The 20,085-nt window shown below is 52.8% G+C and overlaps 10 protein-coding genes across 10 annotated transcripts; 4 read left to right on the top strand and 6 right to left on the bottom strand.

Moving 5' to 3' along the window:
- Positions 1-453: 453 nt before the first annotated feature.
- CKM354_000035600 (uncharacterized protein) lies at positions 454-1,020 on the top strand (the record flags this gene model as incomplete). Its single annotated transcript, XM_044795442.1, has 1 exon — positions 454-1,020. The coding sequence occupies one exon, from the start codon at positions 454-456 to the stop codon at positions 1,018-1,020; it is 567 nt and encodes a 188-aa protein (XP_044651377.1).
- A 161-nt stretch (positions 1,021-1,181) lies between these two features.
- CKM354_000035500 (uncharacterized protein) lies at positions 1,182-2,603 on the top strand (the record flags this gene model as incomplete). Its single annotated transcript, XM_044795441.1, has 1 exon — positions 1,182-2,603. One exon carries the CDS (start codon positions 1,182-1,184, stop codon positions 2,601-2,603), a length of 1,422 nt encoding a protein of 473 aa, XP_044651376.1.
- Positions 2,604-2,947: 344 nt separating this feature from the next.
- CKM354_000035400 (uncharacterized protein) lies at positions 2,948-4,249 on the top strand (the record flags this gene model as incomplete). The annotated part of the gene is made up of 2 exons (XM_044795440.1): positions 2,948-3,125; positions 3,261-4,249. 2 exons carry the CDS (start codon positions 2,948-2,950, stop codon positions 4,247-4,249), a joined length of 1,167 nt encoding a protein of 388 aa, XP_044651375.1.
- A 15-nt stretch (positions 4,250-4,264) lies between these two features.
- CKM354_000035300 (uncharacterized protein) lies at positions 4,265-4,875 on the bottom strand (the record flags this gene model as incomplete). Its single annotated transcript, XM_044795439.1, has 3 exons — positions 4,265-4,440; positions 4,497-4,641; positions 4,696-4,875. The coding sequence occupies 3 exons, from the start codon at positions 4,873-4,875 to the stop codon at positions 4,265-4,267; spliced, it is 501 nt and encodes a 166-aa protein (XP_044651374.1).
- Positions 4,876-5,389: 514 nt separating this feature from the next.
- On the bottom strand, positions 5,390-6,478 carry CKM354_000035200 (uncharacterized protein; the record flags this gene model as incomplete). The annotated part of the gene is made up of 1 exon (XM_044795438.1): positions 5,390-6,478. One exon carries the CDS (start codon positions 6,476-6,478, stop codon positions 5,390-5,392), a length of 1,089 nt encoding a protein of 362 aa, XP_044651373.1.
- Positions 6,479-8,774: 2,296 nt separating this feature from the next.
- CKM354_000035100 (uncharacterized protein) lies at positions 8,775-9,074 on the top strand (the record flags this gene model as incomplete). Its single annotated transcript, XM_044795437.1, has 1 exon — positions 8,775-9,074. One exon carries the CDS (start codon positions 8,775-8,777, stop codon positions 9,072-9,074), a length of 300 nt encoding a protein of 99 aa, XP_044651372.1.
- A 1,268-nt stretch (positions 9,075-10,342) lies between these two features.
- CKM354_000035000 (uncharacterized protein) lies at positions 10,343-11,230 on the bottom strand (the record flags this gene model as incomplete). Its single annotated transcript, XM_044795436.1, has 2 exons — positions 10,343-10,670; positions 10,725-11,230. The coding sequence occupies 2 exons, from the start codon at positions 11,228-11,230 to the stop codon at positions 10,343-10,345; spliced, it is 834 nt and encodes a 277-aa protein (XP_044651371.1).
- A 939-nt stretch (positions 11,231-12,169) lies between these two features.
- Positions 12,170-13,702, bottom strand: CKM354_000034900 (uncharacterized protein; the record flags this gene model as incomplete). Its single annotated transcript, XM_044795435.1, has 3 exons — positions 12,170-12,730; positions 13,274-13,514; positions 13,581-13,702. The coding sequence occupies 3 exons, from the start codon at positions 13,700-13,702 to the stop codon at positions 12,170-12,172; spliced, it is 924 nt and encodes a 307-aa protein (XP_044651370.1).
- Positions 13,703-15,074: 1,372 nt separating this feature from the next.
- CKM354_000034800 (uncharacterized protein) lies at positions 15,075-15,864 on the bottom strand (the record flags this gene model as incomplete). The annotated part of the gene is made up of 3 exons (XM_044795434.1): positions 15,075-15,466; positions 15,521-15,627; positions 15,689-15,864. The coding sequence occupies 3 exons, from the start codon at positions 15,862-15,864 to the stop codon at positions 15,075-15,077; spliced, it is 675 nt and encodes a 224-aa protein (XP_044651369.1).
- Positions 15,865-16,980: 1,116 nt separating this feature from the next.
- CKM354_000034700 (uncharacterized protein) lies at positions 16,981-18,061 on the bottom strand (the record flags this gene model as incomplete). The annotated part of the gene is made up of 6 exons (XM_044795433.1): positions 16,981-17,067; positions 17,141-17,218; positions 17,306-17,383; positions 17,571-17,624; positions 17,710-17,901; positions 17,966-18,061. The coding sequence occupies 6 exons, from the start codon at positions 18,059-18,061 to the stop codon at positions 16,981-16,983; spliced, it is 585 nt and encodes a 194-aa protein (XP_044651368.1).
- Between the last annotated feature and the right edge of the window lie 2,024 nt (positions 18,062-20,085).

The raw sequence follows: 20,085 nt of genomic DNA, 5'->3' as shown, positions 1-20,085 counted from the left end.
AGCATACCGGCGGAGAGAAGAAGCGTCGGGCAAGCCAGCAAGCAGGCAAAGCTCGTTTCAATGCCTTATCGACTTTATCTCGCCGACGTGTCGGAACGATCGGCCCATCGGCATCTGCTTGCCGGCGCCGGCCCCATGAGACGGCGCGTACGACTTTCCATTGCTTGTCACCTTGTCCACCAAACGACTTTGTGAAATGCTGCCCTTCGATGCGAAACGAATACAGCACAGAATGCAAGACCATAAGCTCTATCAGCGCCGTTGCTCGGACGGGCAGGCTGATAAGCACGGCACGGAGCTGCTGCGGATGATCCGCGGACGAGTTCAGCATGAGTCTATCGCCCGCTGTATACAGGCATCTGGGGGAAAGCATTTCACGTAGCATGCTCGCCTGGCCGCAGCTCACCATCAAGCAAACAGTGATTTCTCATCATCATTGGGCTCGTCGAAACTATGGGAAGCATCGCAGAACCTCCCGTAGAAATCGTCGCCCACCTGGAAAGCATATGTGCTGGCTTCCTGAATGCACTCAATGAACGGCGCCTGGATCCCAACGATGCGGAATGGCAGTGCATGTCAAAGCACATCCGAATAGCATTAGACCATGCTTTCCGACAAGACCTTCCAGGTCTGAACGACCCAGAACGACTCGTAACCTTGTCCGAGTGGTTGGACTCATGGAAGAAGATCTTCGATCGCCTGCCCACTTACAGGTACCGACTCTTGGACATGGCCACTGTTCTCGACCCCAAGGGCGGTCATGCCATCGTTTATATGAACAAACAGATGACCGGTGACCCAGAAGGCGTGATTACACAGAATTTCGGCATCTGTGAATTTATGTACAAAGCCATAGAGGAAAGGTGGCTTTGCACGAATGTCAGATGTGTTCGCGGCCTGCGCGAATACGATCCTGCTCCTGCCATTGACGATATCGACTCGCCCTCCCATTGTGCTGCCATACTCACAGCCAAGGGAAGAAGAAGCAGGCGTGCACACCAGCCGGTGGAACAGTTGTGACGGCCAGCAAACGATTTCTCCGCAAAAGGTGGAGCCGAAGATCGGCATACAGCACAGCTCAATGGACATCCTTTCGGTACAGCTCAGTGCGAAGACGAAGATATATGGCTGGATGGTGCATCACTGAGTCGACAATCATTGTTGTACAGCCTGTGAACACGATGCTGCTGTCATTCTGGACGTCGCTTATTCTCCCGTGCAGCGTAACTGCCCTTCCACCACGTTCGAAACCTGATGCGCCGTTATACGATGAGAACATTGAAGCTAGAATTTGGCGAACAGCCTTGAAAGGCGCTCCCGCGGAGGGTGCCATTGGCTGGCCTATGTATACCTATGGAGCGCACAACAACACTCCTGCACTGGCCGATGACCCAGACCACGAACCTGGTACATACATCGACACGTCTGCCTCCGGCTGGACTGCTGGCTTCTTCCCTGATAGTCTGTGGCAACTGTACCGTCGGAAAAGGTCCCTACAGCCACGACATGGTCGCCATCACGGCAACGGGCCAGATCTACATACATGGTTGGCCATGGCTCAAGCGTGGACTGATCCTCTAATCACTAACCGGAACTTGACCAACACTCATGACATTGGCTTCCTGGCGTTCCCTTTCGAATCGGCGCTAGAGTACAACAATGAGACAAAATGGCGACCGGTACTCGCACAGATGGCTGGAAACCTGGCCTCCCGTTTCGTGACAGGCGCAGGCGTGATCAGATCATGGGATAACAGAAACAGTTCTGTTAGTCAGAATGCTTCTCATGCTGACTCAGTCCTCGTCATTATTGACAACATGATGAATCTTCCCTTGCTCGCTCGAGCAGCAAGCCATTACTCCAGCAACCAGACTTTGCTGGACATCGCCATCAGTCATGCAGACAAGAGCTTGGCACACCACATCCGACCTGATGGTTCGACATACCATGTGTGCGACTACAGCGCCATGACTGGGGAAGTCTATCTTTGTCGGACTGCGCAGGGCCTCGCCGACAACAGTACTTGGGCCAGAGGTCAAGCATGGGCCATTCATGGATTCGCTGAGATGTATGAGATCACTGGTGAACGCAAATATCTCGATGCAACTGAGCTGGTGGCGAATTGGTTCCTGGATCATCTGCCGGAAGATGGTGTGCCATTCTGGGATTTCAGCGTGCCAGAGCCCGAGGCTGGAGTGACGCCCAGGGATACGAGCGCTGCAGCTATCGCAGCCTGTGGTCTACTGTTGTTACAGGATGCAATCGACGAGCGGCAAGCAAATTGCAAGCGCGATTATCGTGAAAGTGCGGTTCAGCTATTGCGCGACACTATCAACCTCAGCTTGGCGGGAAGCATATCTTATTCCGACATAGATAAGCAGAATCCGGAGGCCGATCTGGGTGCTGCAAGAGATGTGTCAACGCCAGCCAATACCAACATCTCCCGAGGATTCGAAGCTATCCTCATGCATGCTACAGCGAACAACAATCCTCGTGCTGGCGACGAACGCAGCTATGATCACGGGCTGGTGTATGGCGACTATTATCTTATCAAAGCAGGGAACCGATTGCTAGAATGGTACAAGAAGCGCAGACATGAGTGAAGTTGATCGATGAGGTTTGAGCCGCGATATGAGGATCCCAATACTTTCGCGGTTCAACCGGCGAGTGACTTTGGCTGTCTTCCGTTCGCACTTTGTATTCGCGGTACTTGTGCAACGGGACAAGTGGAAGGTACAAATTGACATGCGTCACTTGTGAAGCTATCAATAAACTCCCCACGGACCCCAATCTCCAAACCTCCTCCTGCCAGGGATATGTACAAGGATATCGTAGCCTGACAAACTCTTTTGTGCAGACTTCATAATGCAGTTCATCTTGAAAGCTGCACCCCACTTTCGCGCTCTTTCCCACGATCCCACTGCAGAAGCGTTCGTGTGTGGAGAAGATGAGTCTCGCTGAACGTGCGATGTCGTTTCACTACAACGACGAGAAGCACCCTCTTGGCGAATGGCATTTCGAAGCACTACCCTCACCGCCCACTTCCGATGAGTACGATAGGACAAACCGGAGGAGATTGGCCGAGTACCCTCCAAGATGGGATTCGTTTCGTAATCGAATTATGAGTAAGTTGAGTACAGCGGACCCTGCTCAATACTTGTTCATCTTCACAAACACACTACCGAATCGCAACTGGAGACTATTGTCTTGTATACTCTGTTGGAAAGCACATCGCCGAACCAATACTGATACATCTACAGCCGATGAACAAGCAGCCCAAAAAGTCCGAGACGACGCCGCAGCAGCAGCCGCAAAACAAAGACGAAAAACTCGCTGGAACTCAAAATACTACTCAAAAGACCTCACACATGTCTCTGGACTCGCAGGCCCAGTAATCGATCTCATGAATCCACAACCCACAGATACAATTCTCGATATCGGATGCGGAGATGGTTCAGTCACGATCGCTCTGGCGAACAAAGTCCCCAACGGCCTTGTCGTAGGCCTCGACGATGCCTCAGCAACAATCGAACATGCGAATTACAAATCACCGTATGGGAATTTAACGTTTGTTGAACACGATTTATCGAAACTGGAGCAGACGCCAGGGTACCTGATTCGATGGGAGGGCGCGTGGGACTGGGTATTCAGTAAATCGACATTACATCGACTATTACGCATTCCAGAGAATCGAACGATTTTGTTTGAGAATGTATATCGACTTTTGAAACCTGGAGGTAAATTGGTGTTTGAATGTGGAGCTGCAGGGACAGTTCCAGAAGCGATTACGGCGTTGACAGCTGCGATGGCGATCTATGGTGTTTCGTCTGATGAGCGGAGGGATGCGAATCCTTGGTTTTGTCCGAGTGCGGAGTGGATGCGAGAAGCGTTGGAGGCTGTGGGGTTTGATGTTTTGGAGTGTAGGACGCATCATGAACCGAGTAAAGTTTCGAGGCATGATGGGAGTTTGGAGGGGTGGGTGAGGAAACTCGGGAGGGAGTTTTTGGATGTTATTGAGCCGGTGGAAGGGGAGAGGAGGGATGAGATTGTGAAGTGGGTGTGTGATGTTTTGAATGATAGTATTGAGCGGAAAGAGGATGGGACGAGGTGGTTGAGTTATGTGAAGTTGAGAGTTGTGGCGAGGAAGAAGAAGACGGATACACCAAATGTGATTAGAAGGATGTGTGAAGCTGGTGCATTGTTGCCGGGACGAATGAGTAACAGAGGGACTTCGTTCTCATTCATATAAACGCTACTCATATTTTTACGATTCTTGGTTCAATTCTGCATCGTGTCCGCTCTGGCCTTTGACAACAGCGGCTATTTCACCGCCCTTGGACGCGTCGATATAGGTCTCTTCCCAGCCAACGGTGATCTTAGAAGTGGCGAATTTCCAGAACGACTTCTCATCTGGCGCAACCACCTCCGCGTAGTATGGATCTACAGATTGGCCGAGAGTGTCAGCGGCAAGTCACAAATTGCTAAGGAAGACGGACCATCCATGGCGTTCTCAAAACAACTCAGCTCTGGCATCCGAAGCTCAACGAAGCCGTCGTAGTCCACGACGTTCTCGAGAGTAAAATCGCCCAGCGTTGGAAGTTGGCTTCTTGCTTCTGCTCGAAGCCATGACGGAGTGTGGTACTGGAAAGGATCAGCAACTGCAAATAATTCAGTTTACACGGGAGCCTAAAGTACTTGAGTATAGCCAACTATTCCATGCTTCCGTAAATGTTCGCTGACTTTTGGAGCGTGACTATTCGTCCAATGCCTGTGGAATTCTTCTTCGGACATGCCATCTTTCCGATAGGCCAAGATCGTGACCCGATACAGGCCTTTTCGTTGTGGCTTGTCATCTTGCGGAACGTTCGACTCCATTGTTGGACATACATACGATCCTCGTTGTAATAGCTTTCCAAACACTGGATGTCGGGGTCAACGCCTGCAGCACGTCTAGAAGACGTCACCACTTGGAAGCTTTGATGCATCCATGTGTTTCGACGTGCACCTTGCACCAAAGACAAGAAACGAGCCCAGATGAAGAAATAGATCTGTACCTGTATGGACTATCGCTAGTCGGCTGTCTTCGAAAGTCGATCCAGTGTCCATTTCCTCAGCGGTGTTGGTGAAGGTGCTACTGCACATGCTACAGTGCATAGCAAACACGAGCAACACCACTGCTAGTAGGGACAGTTGATTAAGAAGCAACTCGCATACTTGGTCGTCATCTTCTGATTGCTTCTATGCGCTGGCATTCCACTGATGCCATTTGACGCGCACTCTCAAGTCATATCAGCCACCTTTGCAGCGCAAGCAAGCTGTACATCGCACCAATCGGACGCTCTTGCCATCGCGCGATGCGTTCAAACCCCGGAGACCGCGGGTCCGCTTCTCAGGACTGCTCTTCCACCTCCTCCGTTACGCCTTCTGGGCCTTTGTTCTTGAAGGCGAAGTACAACGCCGAGCACCCCTCACATTTGACGTTCTCGCAGTCTGGCAGGTGCTCTTTCTCTATCAGGAAGTATTCAACGTCTGTGTCGGCCTTAATATCGTTCAGCAGGCCATACTTCACGAGTTTGTCGAACTCGTCGCCGTACTTCATCATCCAAAGATTGCTACCCATCTGCTTGCACAAGGCTAATGCGTCCGACTGGCTGCCCGTGAGCGCTTCCAGCTTCTTAAAACATTCAATGCCTTCTTTTAGAAGGCTTTCATCTTCCGTCGCGCTGAGCGGATCGTCAATCCGCAACTCAGAGTCCCAGCCCAAATCGGCCAAGACCTCGAAATCGGCGTACCCATATTTCTCGCGCATGGTATCAACCAGCTTTCCGGCCGTGATACCTTCGATATTTTTGCATTCGCCCCACTGACCACAGTCGAACTCGCCATCCGCGCTGAAACGGTTTGGAAACACGATCACAGTGCTGGGCGGCTGAGAAAGATGCATATCGCACCAAAATGGCCTGAAGCTTTCGGCTTCTGGGCTGCTTGATTTCTTGGCCATTTCCGTCGATGTCCAGCCTTCATCTTCGTCCTCATCCTGGTCTGAGTCCGACGCGGAAGTGCTCCAACTCGAGGAGTAGTGCAAAGGGAGCAGAAACTTGTAGCATCCATAATCTACAAGGCCAAAATACTCCTTGGGTCGGTAGTCGAGGAGTAGCTCATTGAAGCGACCTTTGACGAATTGGTGGTGCCAGTCTTCCCCAGTTACATTTTGTTTGGCTTGTGGAGAGATGGCCTCGATGATGCGTGCTTCACCGTCGGAGTACTGGAGGTCATTGAAATCTATTGCCGTCCAAGTCTCCGTGTCATAATCTGGTCGGTAGAAGAGCGCCTGCTGAAGTCTTGGTGAGTTCTTAACCAGCTCCTTCCAGAACTTCGAGACACGTTGGTAGAGAAGGATGTCTTTCATCGGCAGCGACAGCAAGATCCGCTCGAGTAGCTCCGCGACATTGAGCGCACGTTCGGCGGCGGTCGCCATGTTTTCGGCGGTCGGTGGCAAATGTCGCAATATTGGTGTGGATGTTCATGTCAAGATGGGATGAAGGAAGAAGAAAGTGAGGTCGCGCTTGGCGGGCGTTGGCGCTAGCAACTTTTTGCATGGGAAGCCGCGACTTTCAACACACTTCTTCCATCACATATCTTCAAGAGGTCACCGCTCCATATACAGGTTCAACGGCGCACCATATCAACAGACACATGCACAACCCCAAGGCAGATACTTTAGCTCGAGCGATCTTGAACATGCATCCCCCTTTTCTACAAACACATGATCCACGAAAGGGCATGCCGCACGACACATTAGAAGAAAGTACGCCGCCAGGCTTTAACCGCTAGTCGGAGATGTATATCGGTCTGGGAAACCCTCTCGAGGCACCGCAGCCTTGATATAGTCTCGACCGCCGGGGCATCCGGACTCCGTACGAACCAAAAAACGCAACATGTAGACGGAGAAGCACGATTTCAGCTACCGCGTACACTGGAAGGCCGATATAACCGCAAGGAGCTCCACCCGGATGGAAGGTTTGGGACAGAGCGGAGATCATTCCGTACTCCTGCTAGTTAAGGATGGGTCCAACTTCAATGATCGTGATTAGCGATCGAGACTCGAGAGACTAGCCATGCATGTGCTGCTCCATGCTCGAGCGCTCCAAGGCTCCGATGGTGCGTGTCTTTGCGCTGCCTCCAATCCAGAATGAACTGGACCAGAGCTTCGTCTACGAGTTGCTGGACAAGAAGGAATGACCCACAAAGCCCGCCTCTCTCTGCGAAGATTGTTCTTCTCTGCTCTCAAAGATGGCTACACCCAGAGAAATGCAGCGAGCGACTGTCCGCAGTACGGACCCGTTGACCATACGCAGTCCCCAACAAACCGGCTCCCTCCCTGCGAACGCACATGAACCCTGCTTCTTAGCCTAGCGAAGTGGCAGAGCAGCGCAGCAAACAGCTATCTAAGGCTTGATCACGTGGGCGTCCCCCTCACGAGTTTAGACAACGACTCAAGTTCAATGTGTGGGTCAGCACAATCGGTAACGTCGATCAGTTGGCTGCGTTCTATTCGGTCATGCCGAGATCCAGACTTCATGTCGCAACAATCAGCGGCGAGGCTGCCTCGCCAATTGTGGAAAGCAAAGCAGGGACAGGAATCGCTGCGTCCTCTACCTAGAAACTTTGTCTACGTCTTACTCCTGTTATCTCTGCCCTGTGCAACTAATCTGAGGCACTCGGTCTTCAAAAACGAGCGAACGTCTCGCTTCTGCGGATTTGACGGCCACAATCCACCACATCTCGTATTAATAATGATCCCTCACCCTTCTTCTGCTCTACCTGCCAGGTAATAATCGAAACACTGGCAACCAAATTTGTCGAAATTCGTCTGGTCCATTGCCGTCTTCGCACAGGCGCTGTGGTCGTGAAACCAGTGCCAACAACGCTCATGTGCATCTTCAAAGAATTTCTTACAGTCTGGGTACCCTCAGATCGCTCCCGACTCGCTATCGATCGGCTCGACCTTCTTCGGCGGCTTCCAAGCCAAGCTCGCGAGTGTCTCGTCCTGCAGCGACAGACGGCAGCCTTGTGGGGTCTCAGTCTTCTGGTCTGTGCAGAAGCCCTCGTTGTCTTCGTTGGTGATGCAGTTCTGTCTCGCCTTGTTGCGAGTCTTGGTCTCGATCTCGCAGTGACCGAGGAGAATACAGCCGACCGATTTATCACACAGATGGCCAGTCTCGCGCTTGCCGCTGATTTTGCTGACATCAATGTTAAGGTCAAGTCTATGATCCATTCAGGGACCGCTTGCAGACAGCAAGTTCGATACGGAGAGACATCCACACTTGATGGTCTCTCGTCGTACCCTAGGCTCGCGCTTGCCTCGCTTTTCGATACTGAGTGCCTCAAAATGGCTCCATGCGGCAGAGATACTACGATCATTAGAGCACTCTCGCCACACTTTGGGTGCTACGCCTCTCACGGGTGTGTAAATTTCCTTCCTCGCTTACATCGCACTTCACCACCTCTTCCTCCACCTCGCGGAACCCCCTCTTCTAACAACAACCACCTGCCACCATGATGGAAGTGACCAATTACTCACGACGGCGACCTCGCGATCCAAGTGCAGGACAAATGCATCCTCCGTAAAGCCGCTGAAAACACTTTTGCGTAAGTCTACATTGACCACAAGAGTTTCGAGTGGGCTGACGTTCGTAGTGGGCCGGTTTCTTGAAGGCGAGCGCTACGCAGGTGCTCAAAAGGAGGGCGCCAGCAAGCCGTATCTACTCTCGATGGCCACAACCGATATCGACGCCGACACCTTCAAGTATCTCGCTGCTCTGCTGCACAACCAGCACCATCTCCTGCCTCAACAGCTCGCGCCACAAGAGCTTCTCAACTTGACTCTGGCGATCGAGTTCCTCGGCGTAGAGGCCGCCCTCCTACCACATCTCCGACTGCTGGTCTCCAGACTCAACGCAGATGAAATGCAGTTCAGCAAGACACACATTGGTGTCGCGCTCCACACGCGTGACCGTGATCTCCGCGTTCGGATCCACGAAGCGCTCCGGAAACACTACACCGGCCAGTGATGGGAGGCACCGTAGGGAGTGCCAGGAATCTTCAAGACGTGCCAGCAGCCGGAGGTTGAGCACGAGCCACACTTCACGTCTTTGTGAGCTGCGCCGATGTGACGCAGGAGTCATCAAGAGAGAGTCCAATAGAGCATACAAGCAGATAACCTCTTCCATTTACGAGCTGAGAGACAGGCTGTTCAAGCACTTCGGGCGCGCTGGTCAGCACACCGTAAATGGGGTATCCTGCGACTGCTTACACAAGTCAGCGGTCTCCATGCTTCCGCAACTCGCAAATCAACGCATTGATGCGACCGGTCACTTCACGTTTGCTGAGCTGTGTCAGGCCATCCGCTCGTGCTCGCTGGCGGACAGCGATGAACATTTCCCATACCCCGTTTCCGTGCCTGCAGAGCAGAAGCTCGAGGCTCTTACCAACCACGTGCTGAATTTGGAAAAGAGTCGAGTCTGCTTGTCATGTGTCAGAAGAGGCACCGACGCCGAAAACTGCGCCGAGTGCGCTACTGTCGCCGAGAAGTTCGATGCCTTGGATTAGACAATAACGCTGGCTAAGTGTGGTGAAGAGCCGCGATGAACTCCAGCGAGCACTACACCAGGCACACGAGAAAGGGGAAAACATGGCACCGAGCAGTTGGCAAGTTGTCTTCATGCACAGCATACAAAGCCGTGGTGTGCTTCGCGCACAGAAACTGCGGATAAACTTTGCAGAGGAGCAAATGTTCTCTGGGCGTTCGTCGTCGGAATGGCTTGGGTCGTCGTCGGAGTCTTCTGCCATGATCGGTGGCGAGTCGGGGGAAATCTGCGGGCATCGCGGCCGTGACGATCCGTTCCAAGACGCACACGATCGTCGGTGCCACTAGTTGAACCAGCACAGCACCTGTGCGAGGTCGGTAATGGGCGGAGCGAAGTTCGATAAATTTATTTCCAGTGAGTCGGGCGTACCTGCTCTCATCCTCCGTTGTCTTCAAGCTCAGGAGGCTCGACGACGTAGGCATCTGGGCCACAGTCAGACTTGTAGTGGCCGTACAGTAGGCAGCGGCGGCACTGGACACGAGCGGTGCTACGCTCCTTCGCGTAATTCGAGGCTCTGTGGCCGATCTCATTGTATTCGTTGCAGATCATGTGCTTGTCCTTATCAGTCTGCGCTTCAGCGAGCGTTCTGGTGACCTTCACGTCGATGATGGCGAGGATGCGAGCCTTCGCTTCGTCGCTGAGATTGGCCAAGACAGTAGTACCCTCGTCCTGCACGCCACTCTCGGTCTGGTTCACGCTCGAGGGCCTCGCGCTCGATGTCGATCAGAAGGTCTCGCGGAGAATCGAGAATGTCGAAATCGCTTGGCGGGTCGACACTGGTCTTCCTGCGAAGCGTGGGAACTGTACTGAGCGATGGCAACACTGCCAGTACCGACCTCGTATGGCGTCTTCCCCTCCAGGCGGCCGTACGAGAGCTTCTCAAATTCGCCGACGAAGACCCAAATAGCCTTGATACCACGGGTCAGAAGCACACAGTTGCGGCGGTTGTCCTTCATATGGCCCATATCCTCCTTGGTCCAACGGGAGAAGGTGATGTCAGCCAGCAAATGGTCGACCTCACTTCCAATCGCGTTGTCAGTGGTTCACAGGGACGGCAACTGCTGACGTGTGAACTTGCCATCAGCGACGAGGTTGCTCGTCTTCTCCTCGTACAGCTCAAACTGACGGCGCCACGGCACGAGGATACTGACCGGTTCTTCCATCTTGTCGCCGTAGACAGGATGCAGAGCTTCAGTGATGACTTGCATGACCTTGGCGACGAGAGCTGGGTTCGCTTTGGACTTCGTAGCGGGTGCACGTGTGAAGTCTCCTTTGACTTTGCAAAACATCATACGCTCCATCACATCGGTAAGCTGGGGACGGAGGGTTTCAGGATCAGCTCCAAGAGCTCGAGCGTAGGCATCGTGGTATCCATCTGGCAGAGCGAACTTCTCGTTGTGAGGCTCGAGGACAGTCTTGACTTTGCCACCGTAGAAGTAGTCGTCGGCGGGATTGAACAAGACGGGATGCTGGCGAGCCTGAGAGTCCAACGTAACAATCGGGAAACCAGCTCTCGGCAGGCGCTCCATGAGTGATCGCAACATCTGAGCGTGAAATTCGTTGAAGAGTGGCTCACCCATGATGATTGGCCCAAGCTGCTTTAATTGTCGTTCTCCTCAAGGAAGAAATTGTTGTGCCATTGCTCAGCCCGCACATAACACTTTCATGATGCACATCGAGTGCAAGATATCAGGATATCTGATGGCTTCGATGGCTTGGGTGAACCAGAGAGGACGAAGCTTGTTCCATTTTCTCCGGGATTCCATCGTGTCTCCGCCCCTGCGCTGATGCTTATCCGGTGGCTTCGATGGCTTCGTGGAATCAGAGAGAGTGGGCCATGTTCCGTTTTCTCCGGAAATGCGGCGTTTTTCTGTCCTTGCGCTGATGCTCATCTGGTGGCTTCGATAGCTTCGGTCAATCGGAGAAAATAGCACTTGATCCATTTTCTCCGGAAATCCAGCGTGTCTCCGCCCCTGCGCTGATTCTAATCCGATAGCTTCGATAGCTTCAGTGAATGAGAAACCATGGAGCTTATTCCATTTTCTCCGGAAATCCAGCGTGTCCCCGTCCCTACGCTGATGCTCATCTGGTGGCTCTCCAATCCATCGGAATTGAGGGTACCGGCCCCTTTGCATCCCTCTGAGTATCCGCAATCTCTCTATTGCATATAACCCGAATATCAAGCAGCAGCAAAGTAACGATTGAAGCAGAGCGACGAAGGACATGTTTTCGTCATCTCTAGAGATCAGATGTTATTACCTCGTCGTCTATCCCCAGACTGCTGCGCTTCCAAAGATGCATGTATGCAGAGATGCAAGCAAATCGCGTGCATCGCTCTGTGGATCCCTGACCTCTGTATTGCATACAGCGCGAACAACGAGCAGCGTTCAAGAAGCAACTCGGTGCAGAGCTAGGACATGAAAATATCCACAGAGCGTCGCTCACCAAGCACAACGCCGGCCTTTGCATCCATCTCTGGTCGCTTGCAGCCTTGGAACTCAACCGGCCTTCGGTAGAACTCAGGCTTCGTCATTAGATCTGACGATCAACAAACAGTGCGTTGAGTGAAAGACCTGTTCAAAATGTCGAAGAAGGTCGGTCGGTTCGATGTCCTCAAGCTTCGGCTCGAATTGCACCAGTATTATGTGCATCTCCGGTAAGAGGACTTTCGCTCGCCATGTTGTATCATAGAAGAGCTGTGTGGCGGCAAGCATACGATCTGCGTCGCCCAAACTGCTGTGTGACCCTGTCGCCTTGATTGTTGTCGGCATAGGCAGCGGGCTTCTCAGCTCAGTCATGACAGCCGTAATGCCCTGTGTGGCATAGATATCTTTGTACTCCATGAGCTGCCCACGGGTGAGTGGCATCCCGAGGGTCAATGCGGCCTGCCTGGTGAATAAATCGAAGAATTCCGCGTCGTAAGGGTTATACGTCACGTCGTGCTGCTCGTAGAGGTGCTCACAGAGAGCGTCTTCATCTGGAAAGTCTGCTAAGCAGAGGACGTTCTTGTCGTCGTTCATGACCATCAATGGACAGGCCAGGTTGTTCTTCTCGGGTCTGTCTTTGTCGAAAATGTTGTCCTTTGGAATTGCGGCATGCCGTTTCGCCGCTCTCTCTTTGACATGGGAAGCAAGCGGTCGCCTGCAGATGCATCGTTGCTCGTGCCGTCGTTGTCGCCCTCAACGACAATGGGGTCATGTTTGTTGCTATGCACAGGCACGGGCTGGGTTGGAGTGGACTCCTTCTTGGTCGGCACCTTGGCCGTATGCTCGAGGTTGGGTCGCTGCTGGCGGCGTTCGCTCTTCGACACGACAAGCTGGTCGGCAGCGGAGCTATCGCTCTCGTCGTCCAAAAACTCCCGTTCCACCACAGGAGATCGTCATTGTGGACGACGATAGCGATGCGGCGTCGGCGGCCGATCAGCTTGCCAGGATGAAGAGACAATCCAAGGCCACTGCTCAGCAATCGACAAAGAGAGAGCCTGCTCCAACCCAGTTCGTCCATGTCCGCGACAACAAACACAAGCGGGTTGTTGTGGACGACGAGAGCGATAGCTCCGCTGCCGACCAGCTTGTCGTGTCGAAGAGCGAACGCCGCCAGCAGCGACCCAACCTCGAGCATACGGCCAAGGTGCCGACCAAGAAGATCTCCTGTGGTGGAACGGGAGTTTTCTTGGTCGGTTGCGTGATCGTGAGCTTGGGTACTGTGCTCTCGAGCCAGCTGCGGACAATCTCCATCGCTGGAGTGCTGCGGGCCTTTTGGCGGTATCTGCTGAGAGCATTGCGTTCTAATCTCTCGCTGTCGTCGTACCAATATCGACGAGCAATAGCAGTGACATCTGCTTCAGACATTTCTCCGGCAAGCCTGACAGCACAGAGTATCGTGATGTCAACGTACTTTGTCGACTCATGATCAAGGGTGCTCATCTACTGCATGAAAAGTTTCTCTGGCATCGCTTCGTCCCCGATGTCTTCAGCGCGCTTCAACACCTTCCTGTACTTGTCGAGCAGCGGGTCGGGCTCGCCAAACGCGGCGTCGGAATCTCGCTTCATCGTCGTTGCTGGTATCGCAGAGTAGGTAGTGAGGCAGGAGGTGATAGAACGCCTGTCGAGGGAAGCGAAGAGGGAGAATGACTGCTGAAGCAGAGGTCCTCCCCGGACAGCATCGCGGAAGTCGCATCGCGTGGGAGTTGCCCGTGGAGGCAGGCAATCGCGTTACGAGCGCGCTGCGCTGGAGGAAGGCGCACGGTGGGTATCGAGGGAAGGACCGACGCTCTTGACGTCTTGGTGGTTCAAGTTTTAGCCGAGGTGGCATCGCGACAGTGGTGTCCTGCGACGCGCTAACGTGCTTTCACTTCTTGTTGCGCGCAGTATGGCCGTGAAATCGCGATGTGCTGCAACAATAAGCGCGTGTTTCTCAAGTCGTGATGCCGCCGCTGCTTCCTCATCTCGACTCACCTCAAGCGGGCACGCGAATAGTGCGGGTTGATCCGCCCTGTGGTGCTTCTATGCCCGATTGGGGGGCCGGCTTCTGATGCGACTCTGTCTATCAAGATGTGTCAGCGTGTTGGAAGGTAGATTGTAGGAGAAGGCTGGAGGTAACGTGCGGCTTATTTCTCAATCTCCGGCTGCAAGTGAAAAAAATGTCACGGGTAAATCAGCTTGGAAGTGAGGTGTACCGGATGCCACATGGGCCTTTTGATACGGGGGTATAATAGGCAGCAGACAAGAAGAAGCGCGGCGAAGGACGTATGAGTACACATGCGGCCACACAATGTGAACTGGCAGGGGAGCATATGGCGCCAGAGCGAGGGGAAGGAGGGGAGAAGGTGTGTCCAGCAAGAGTGAGAAAGCGCGGCAGCTGAAGCGATCAGTAATTTCGACCGGATCGAGGTCGATACGAGATCAGTACGATGTATTCCGATGCAAGTAAGGTCAAGCCGGCGACCCAAAGTGGCAACCACTACGCTCGCTCAGTTTCAGCGACGCCGTCTACCGTTTGCTGCCTTCGTGATAGGCATGAACTCTGACTTGGGTGTGCCCTCTACCTCGTATCCCTTCTCTAGGTCTGCCAACTCCTTCACATATCCTTTGTATCGCCCTTCTTCGACCGGTTCTGTTTCCTGTTTTGCTGGAGACAACTCGTCGAGCGGTACCTCGTCGAGTGATGCCGTGTCGAACGGTGACAGGTCTGATATCGCGCATTCGTGATGCTGCTTCATTGAATGTTGTCGGTGTCGATTCGATGTGGCCGTTGTTGTTGATGTGGATGTCGGAGTCAAGGTTGTTAAGCGAAGAGAAAGCGAAGTGCAGGCGGGGCTTGGCAGTGGTTGACGCAAAGACTTTGGCTTGGTCAGCGCCCTGTTCATATGGTCATGTGAATGCAATTGCAGTACTTACGCGAAATCGTGCTCTGTACTTTGACTCACTGGTCCCAATCGCCAGATGCGAGGAATGTGGTAGTGATCGCCGCCGAACCTGCGCGCCAGTTCCCAATTTCCAGCTCTTTCACTGCTACCGTTTGATCAACGCGACGTGTGATGCGGATGGACTTCGCCGAGGAGCAGATGTTCTCTGGGCATTCGACGTCGGAATAGCTCGCATCGTCGTCGGAATCTCCTGTCACGACATCACTCGTGCAGTGGCCGAATTCAGGACCAGGGGCATCGCTGTCGTCGATCTCCTCGAGGAAGAAATCTTCGTGCCACTGTTCGGCCACCTCGTGTACCTCCACGATACACTTCGGGTGCAATATCTTTGCCAACGCTTCCAAGTGAACCTTGAAATTGTAGAACGATTGTCTGAGTTGAGGCGGATCTAGGCAAGGTCAGCACTTCTACCTGGAAGAGGTGAACTTTTGATCAGTCTTACTGGAGTCGTTTCGTACCGTGTACTTTGCCCAGCGGACAACAAACCGACGAATCTTCTGCATGTCTTGGGGCGAGGAGAGGAAGAACTTCTCCAGGGTCGCCGGAGTGCTGCTGGCAAGACGTTCTGGAACTTCTGTCGCTGCCATGCCGGCGCGGTGGGACGACGTACCGCTTGCCAGTGGTGAAGGTGAGGAGAGGTGGCAATTCCGCCCTTGCTGCAGCGTAGAATGCGCGATTGACTGCCGCCGCCGGCGGGAAGATGCGATGCAGGAAGTCGGGATACTTGTCCGGAGGGGCACTCTCGTCCATGTTGTCTGGATCCCAGAACTTCAGGATCTCGGCCATCGGTACCTGGCAGAGGTGAATTCTCGATCTGTCTCACCGAACTTGGTAGCCTCATATCTTCATTTGTGAGAATATTCCATGGCTTCGACAAAACAGCTCATCTGGCATAGCTTTGTCGGCAATGTCTTCAGCACGCCTGAAAGCCTTCTTGCACTTGTCGAGCAGGGGCTTTGGCTCGCCGAAAGCGGCGTCGGAATCCCGCTTGATTGTCATTGCCGGTATCGCAGAGTGAGTAGCGAGGCAGGAGGTGAGGGAAAAGTAGCCTCAGCAGAAGTTCCAGGAAGATTCGGCGCCGAATAAAGTCCAAACTGAGACTGAAGAGATGAAGACAGAGCGGTAGGGTGACTGGTGAAGCAGCAGAGGCTTGCCCGACAGCTTTGCGGAAGTCGCATCGTGTGTGGAAGTGGGCCAGGTTCGAGTTGGTAGAGGAAGTCGCACTGTAGGCAGGCACATTGTGAGCGCACCGGAGTAAGTCGCATCGTGGGCGCGCTGGAGGCGCTTTGGGAAGTTGCGATGGCAGTACTACCAATTAAGGTGACCGCGGATCAAAGAGTATGTGTCGACGCATGTCGCATACGTTGTCAGGGACGCAAAGCCGTATGTGGTGATGAATAGGCGATGTGGCGAATCGCTTGACCAAGAAGAAGAGTTAGAGCGGTGCGAGAAGTTGATATCAGGTCGCGGCGGACGCGGACGCGTGGCGGGCGCTACCGGACCGGGCCTGAACCCCTGTCCGCAGTCAATAGGAAGACGACAAGGTACTGAGGTGATTCAATACAAGTCAACTGAGTACTTTCTCGCCTCACTATATCTTTCGATACATGTCTTTTCTGCCGTGCATGCAAGCAAGCATCAAGCTTTGCTGTTCATCTAAGGAGTGTCATTACATCATGTTGTTCTTCAACATCATTTCAAGTCATCAGATCATTGCCCATCCCAATGTCATTATAAACATAACCCGTCGACCCGTTTTGAACCGTTCCTCGCTCACATCATGTCATCCGCATCGTGAAATGCCATCGTCACGAAGGCCTCACAGAGGTCCAACGTACACGTAGCCAACTCAACAAGACCTTCTCTTGTCCTTCACTGCAGGAAGGTAAAAAGAGACGACGTCTAGTATGGCTGTGGTTCATATCCGTTGTTGCACTTGGTGACAGTCTCGGTCTTTGTCTGATACTTGGGAACATACTTGGTCTCGTACTATCAAGAAAAGTCAGTGGAGAGTACGAGAAATGTCTGAGGGAAGTTTCGCGAATTTGGAAGGTACACTTACCTTTGTTTCGTACTTAGTGACATATGTCGGCTTGTGCTCTGTCTTGGTCTCTGTCTTGGTCTGATACTTCGTCTCATACTATCAAGAAAAGTCAGTGGAAACTCCGAGCAGGTCTGAGAGATATTTTCGCGGATCGGGAATGCCTCTCTTCGCGACTACGCTTACCTTTGTCTCGTACTTAGTGACGTATGTTGGTTTATACTCGGTCTTGGTCTCTGTCTTGGTCTGATATTTTGTCTCATACTATTAAGAAACATTAGTGGAGAGCACGGCACGACTGGGAGCAGTTGTCGCTAATTGCGAATGCCTCGCAACTACACTCACCTTCGTCTCATATTTCGTGACATACTGTAAGAAAGTCAGTGGAGGTTCCAAGCAGGTCTGATGAAGCTTTTGCCAATTGGGACTGCCTTGTTGCGACTGCACTTACCTTGGTTTCGTACTTAGTGACGTATGTTGGCTTGTACTCGGTCTTCGTCTCGTACTATCAAAGAGAGTCAGTGGACTGTACGAGCATGTCTGAGAGAGGTGTTCGCGGATTGCGAATGCCTTTGCATGATTGCACTCACCTTCGTCTCTTTCTTCGTAATTGTCGTAGGGACAACTTCTTTTTTGGTAATCGTCGTAGGGACAACTTCTTTCTTCGTGACAGTCTCTTTTTTTGTGACGTATTTCGTTTCGGTCTTATATTTCGGAACGTATTTAGTTTCGTATTTCGTCTTGTATTTGTAGTCGGTGACAGTCTTCGTCTTGTAAACGTTCTGCATGGACGGACGTTGTTAGCTACATTCATCAACAATTGGCCGTCGTAGGGAATCGATGTACCTTGTATACTGTCTTCGGTTTGCACTCGCCATAGTTGTTTGGGATGGCATTGGCGGCGACGAGGCCAACGAGGGCCAAGATGGAGAAGAACTTCATGTTGATTGATGTCGAGCGATAGTGGTATCAAAGCGAGAGGAGCAAGGAGGTCGAGGCAGATGGCGATGAGGCGAGGATTGGATGGGAGACTCTTGAAAGGTGCTGCTAATCGGAGAGAGGGTACATCTCACCCAGCACCCAGACGCTATATACCTCTCTCCTCCACAACTCAGCCTTGTGCCAGCTATCCCGCGGGCTTTGGACCGAATCGTCTTCTACCAGCCTTCTCACATTGTTCTACGAACCGAGACAATCCGCCCGTGGGATTGATCTGGCCTAGCCCTGTCATGCAGCATTCCAATATTCTTCCTCCAGTGTGCATCGCGTCGATTGGGGTGCATCGCTATGACAGAGTGCATCCACGACTTGGCGGTTTCTCCCTTTGAAGCCTGTGGCGGTCTTGGAAGCAGAAGTACGGCATAGTCATGCTCGTATTTGGTATGGCCTGCCAGCGAGCTCGTGGGTGATCGATTCATGCTCATGTACGCGAGCGGCACGGCTGTATCCCAGACCGGAGGATTCCCAAGCCGTCCTATAAGCTTCTTCTTCTTCCACGGCGCGGAAAGCATGTCGGTCAGCCTCAGCACGGCATGTCTCGGAACTTGGGACAGCGAGTGAATGGTTGCGGCGACTCATTGTCGGCGCCCAGGCATCATAATTGGAAGTGAGTGTGTGTTCCCATCCAACCAACGTGGTCGCTCCAGAGTTGATTCACGTTGACCATGGTATGCTCCTAAGCCTACACGTCAACCGGCAGCATAGATTCGAAGCTCGCAGCCCTCTACCGTCTCTATAACCAACTATTTTCAGAGCCATACCAAATATGTCATAGGAATGTCGTATAACTCCTGCGGGCCGTGTTTGTGGCTTGCCGTAAGTGCAGAAAAGCCTTGGCAGACAGCTGAAAAGAGCTTAATAGAGGGGTAAGGACTGCCACAAAAAGACTGCACAGTAAGTTGATGCGAGGACCCAGGCCCGATGAAGTGTAGCTTATTGGCCGCACGTGGCGTGCATGTGCATGCTTCTCCAAATAGAGACGCTGTGGAGGGCTGGTCCAGCTCGCTTGCCACGCAGGATACCAATCAGATTGTTCGAGCACCTTTCATTCCTTTGTCCATTACTATACCGCATTACTGGGGAGAATCGTTTCTGGATGCAGGTTTGGACCAATGTGTCACAGCCGCATGTCCAATCTACAATCTCTGCCAGTCATAGACATCAGGGCTGAACGCCTATGAATCTCTCATGGCTAAGCGATTGGGCCATGGTCGCGTCATGTCGTACCACGTGTCAGGCGTGAAGACAACCAGCATCATGTTGCATGAACCTGGCCGGAAGTCGAGTTGAGGTTCTGCAGACCATAAGGTGAAAACACTTGGCCAAGGTACTGGACTGTAAGGCCTTTGGCTAGGCCCCGTTCATGCTTCTTGTATCTGATTCTTTCCAGGTGGAGTTGTGCAATTGATGAGGACCATGTGATTTAGAATCCGTGGATTCAGTACGGCAGCTGGCGATTGACCGGTCTGGCCTGCTGTGGGTTACTGAAGGATTTGGCAAAGACGGCATGTCTCACGTAACGGCTTGGTCCTAGGATCGGCCTGCAGGAGCTGCGTCCGGATCTGATAGATAGTCCCCGAGAAGCGCGCTGCGGGACAGGTACCGCAACAATAAAGTCAATCGCTCGTGGAGTGTGTTTGGCTGGGCGCGTTCATGTGTGCTGTGCCGCTAGCTAGTCTAGGCCTCAATTTAGCCCACCCCAAGCCTCTATGCATTGCTGACATGTTGTACTTTCTTTTCTGCCTGCGTCGCGTGAGCTGCAACAAATCCAACAGAATGGTCGACGGTTGACATAATACAAACAGGGTACGTGTTCTGGCCACTGGACACAGGCGAATGCGGAGTGCATAAAAGTGTGGTTGCCAAGTTGCAGGAGCTGCCGGCACTCCAAAAATGGGTCTCGGTTAGGCACATTCAGGACTCGTATAAGCACTCCGCGCTGCAGTGCCAGAGGCACAGGAATATTG

The sequence above is a fragment of the Cercospora kikuchii genome, assembly GCF_019650295.1.
Source record: "Cercospora kikuchii DNA, contig_00001, whole genome shotgun sequence".
Lineage (NCBI taxonomy): Eukaryota > Fungi > Ascomycota > Dothideomycetes > Mycosphaerellales > Mycosphaerellaceae > Cercospora > Cercospora kikuchii.
Note: the sequence above shows the minus strand (reverse complement) of the source record. Positions and strands in the feature narration are given on the sequence as shown.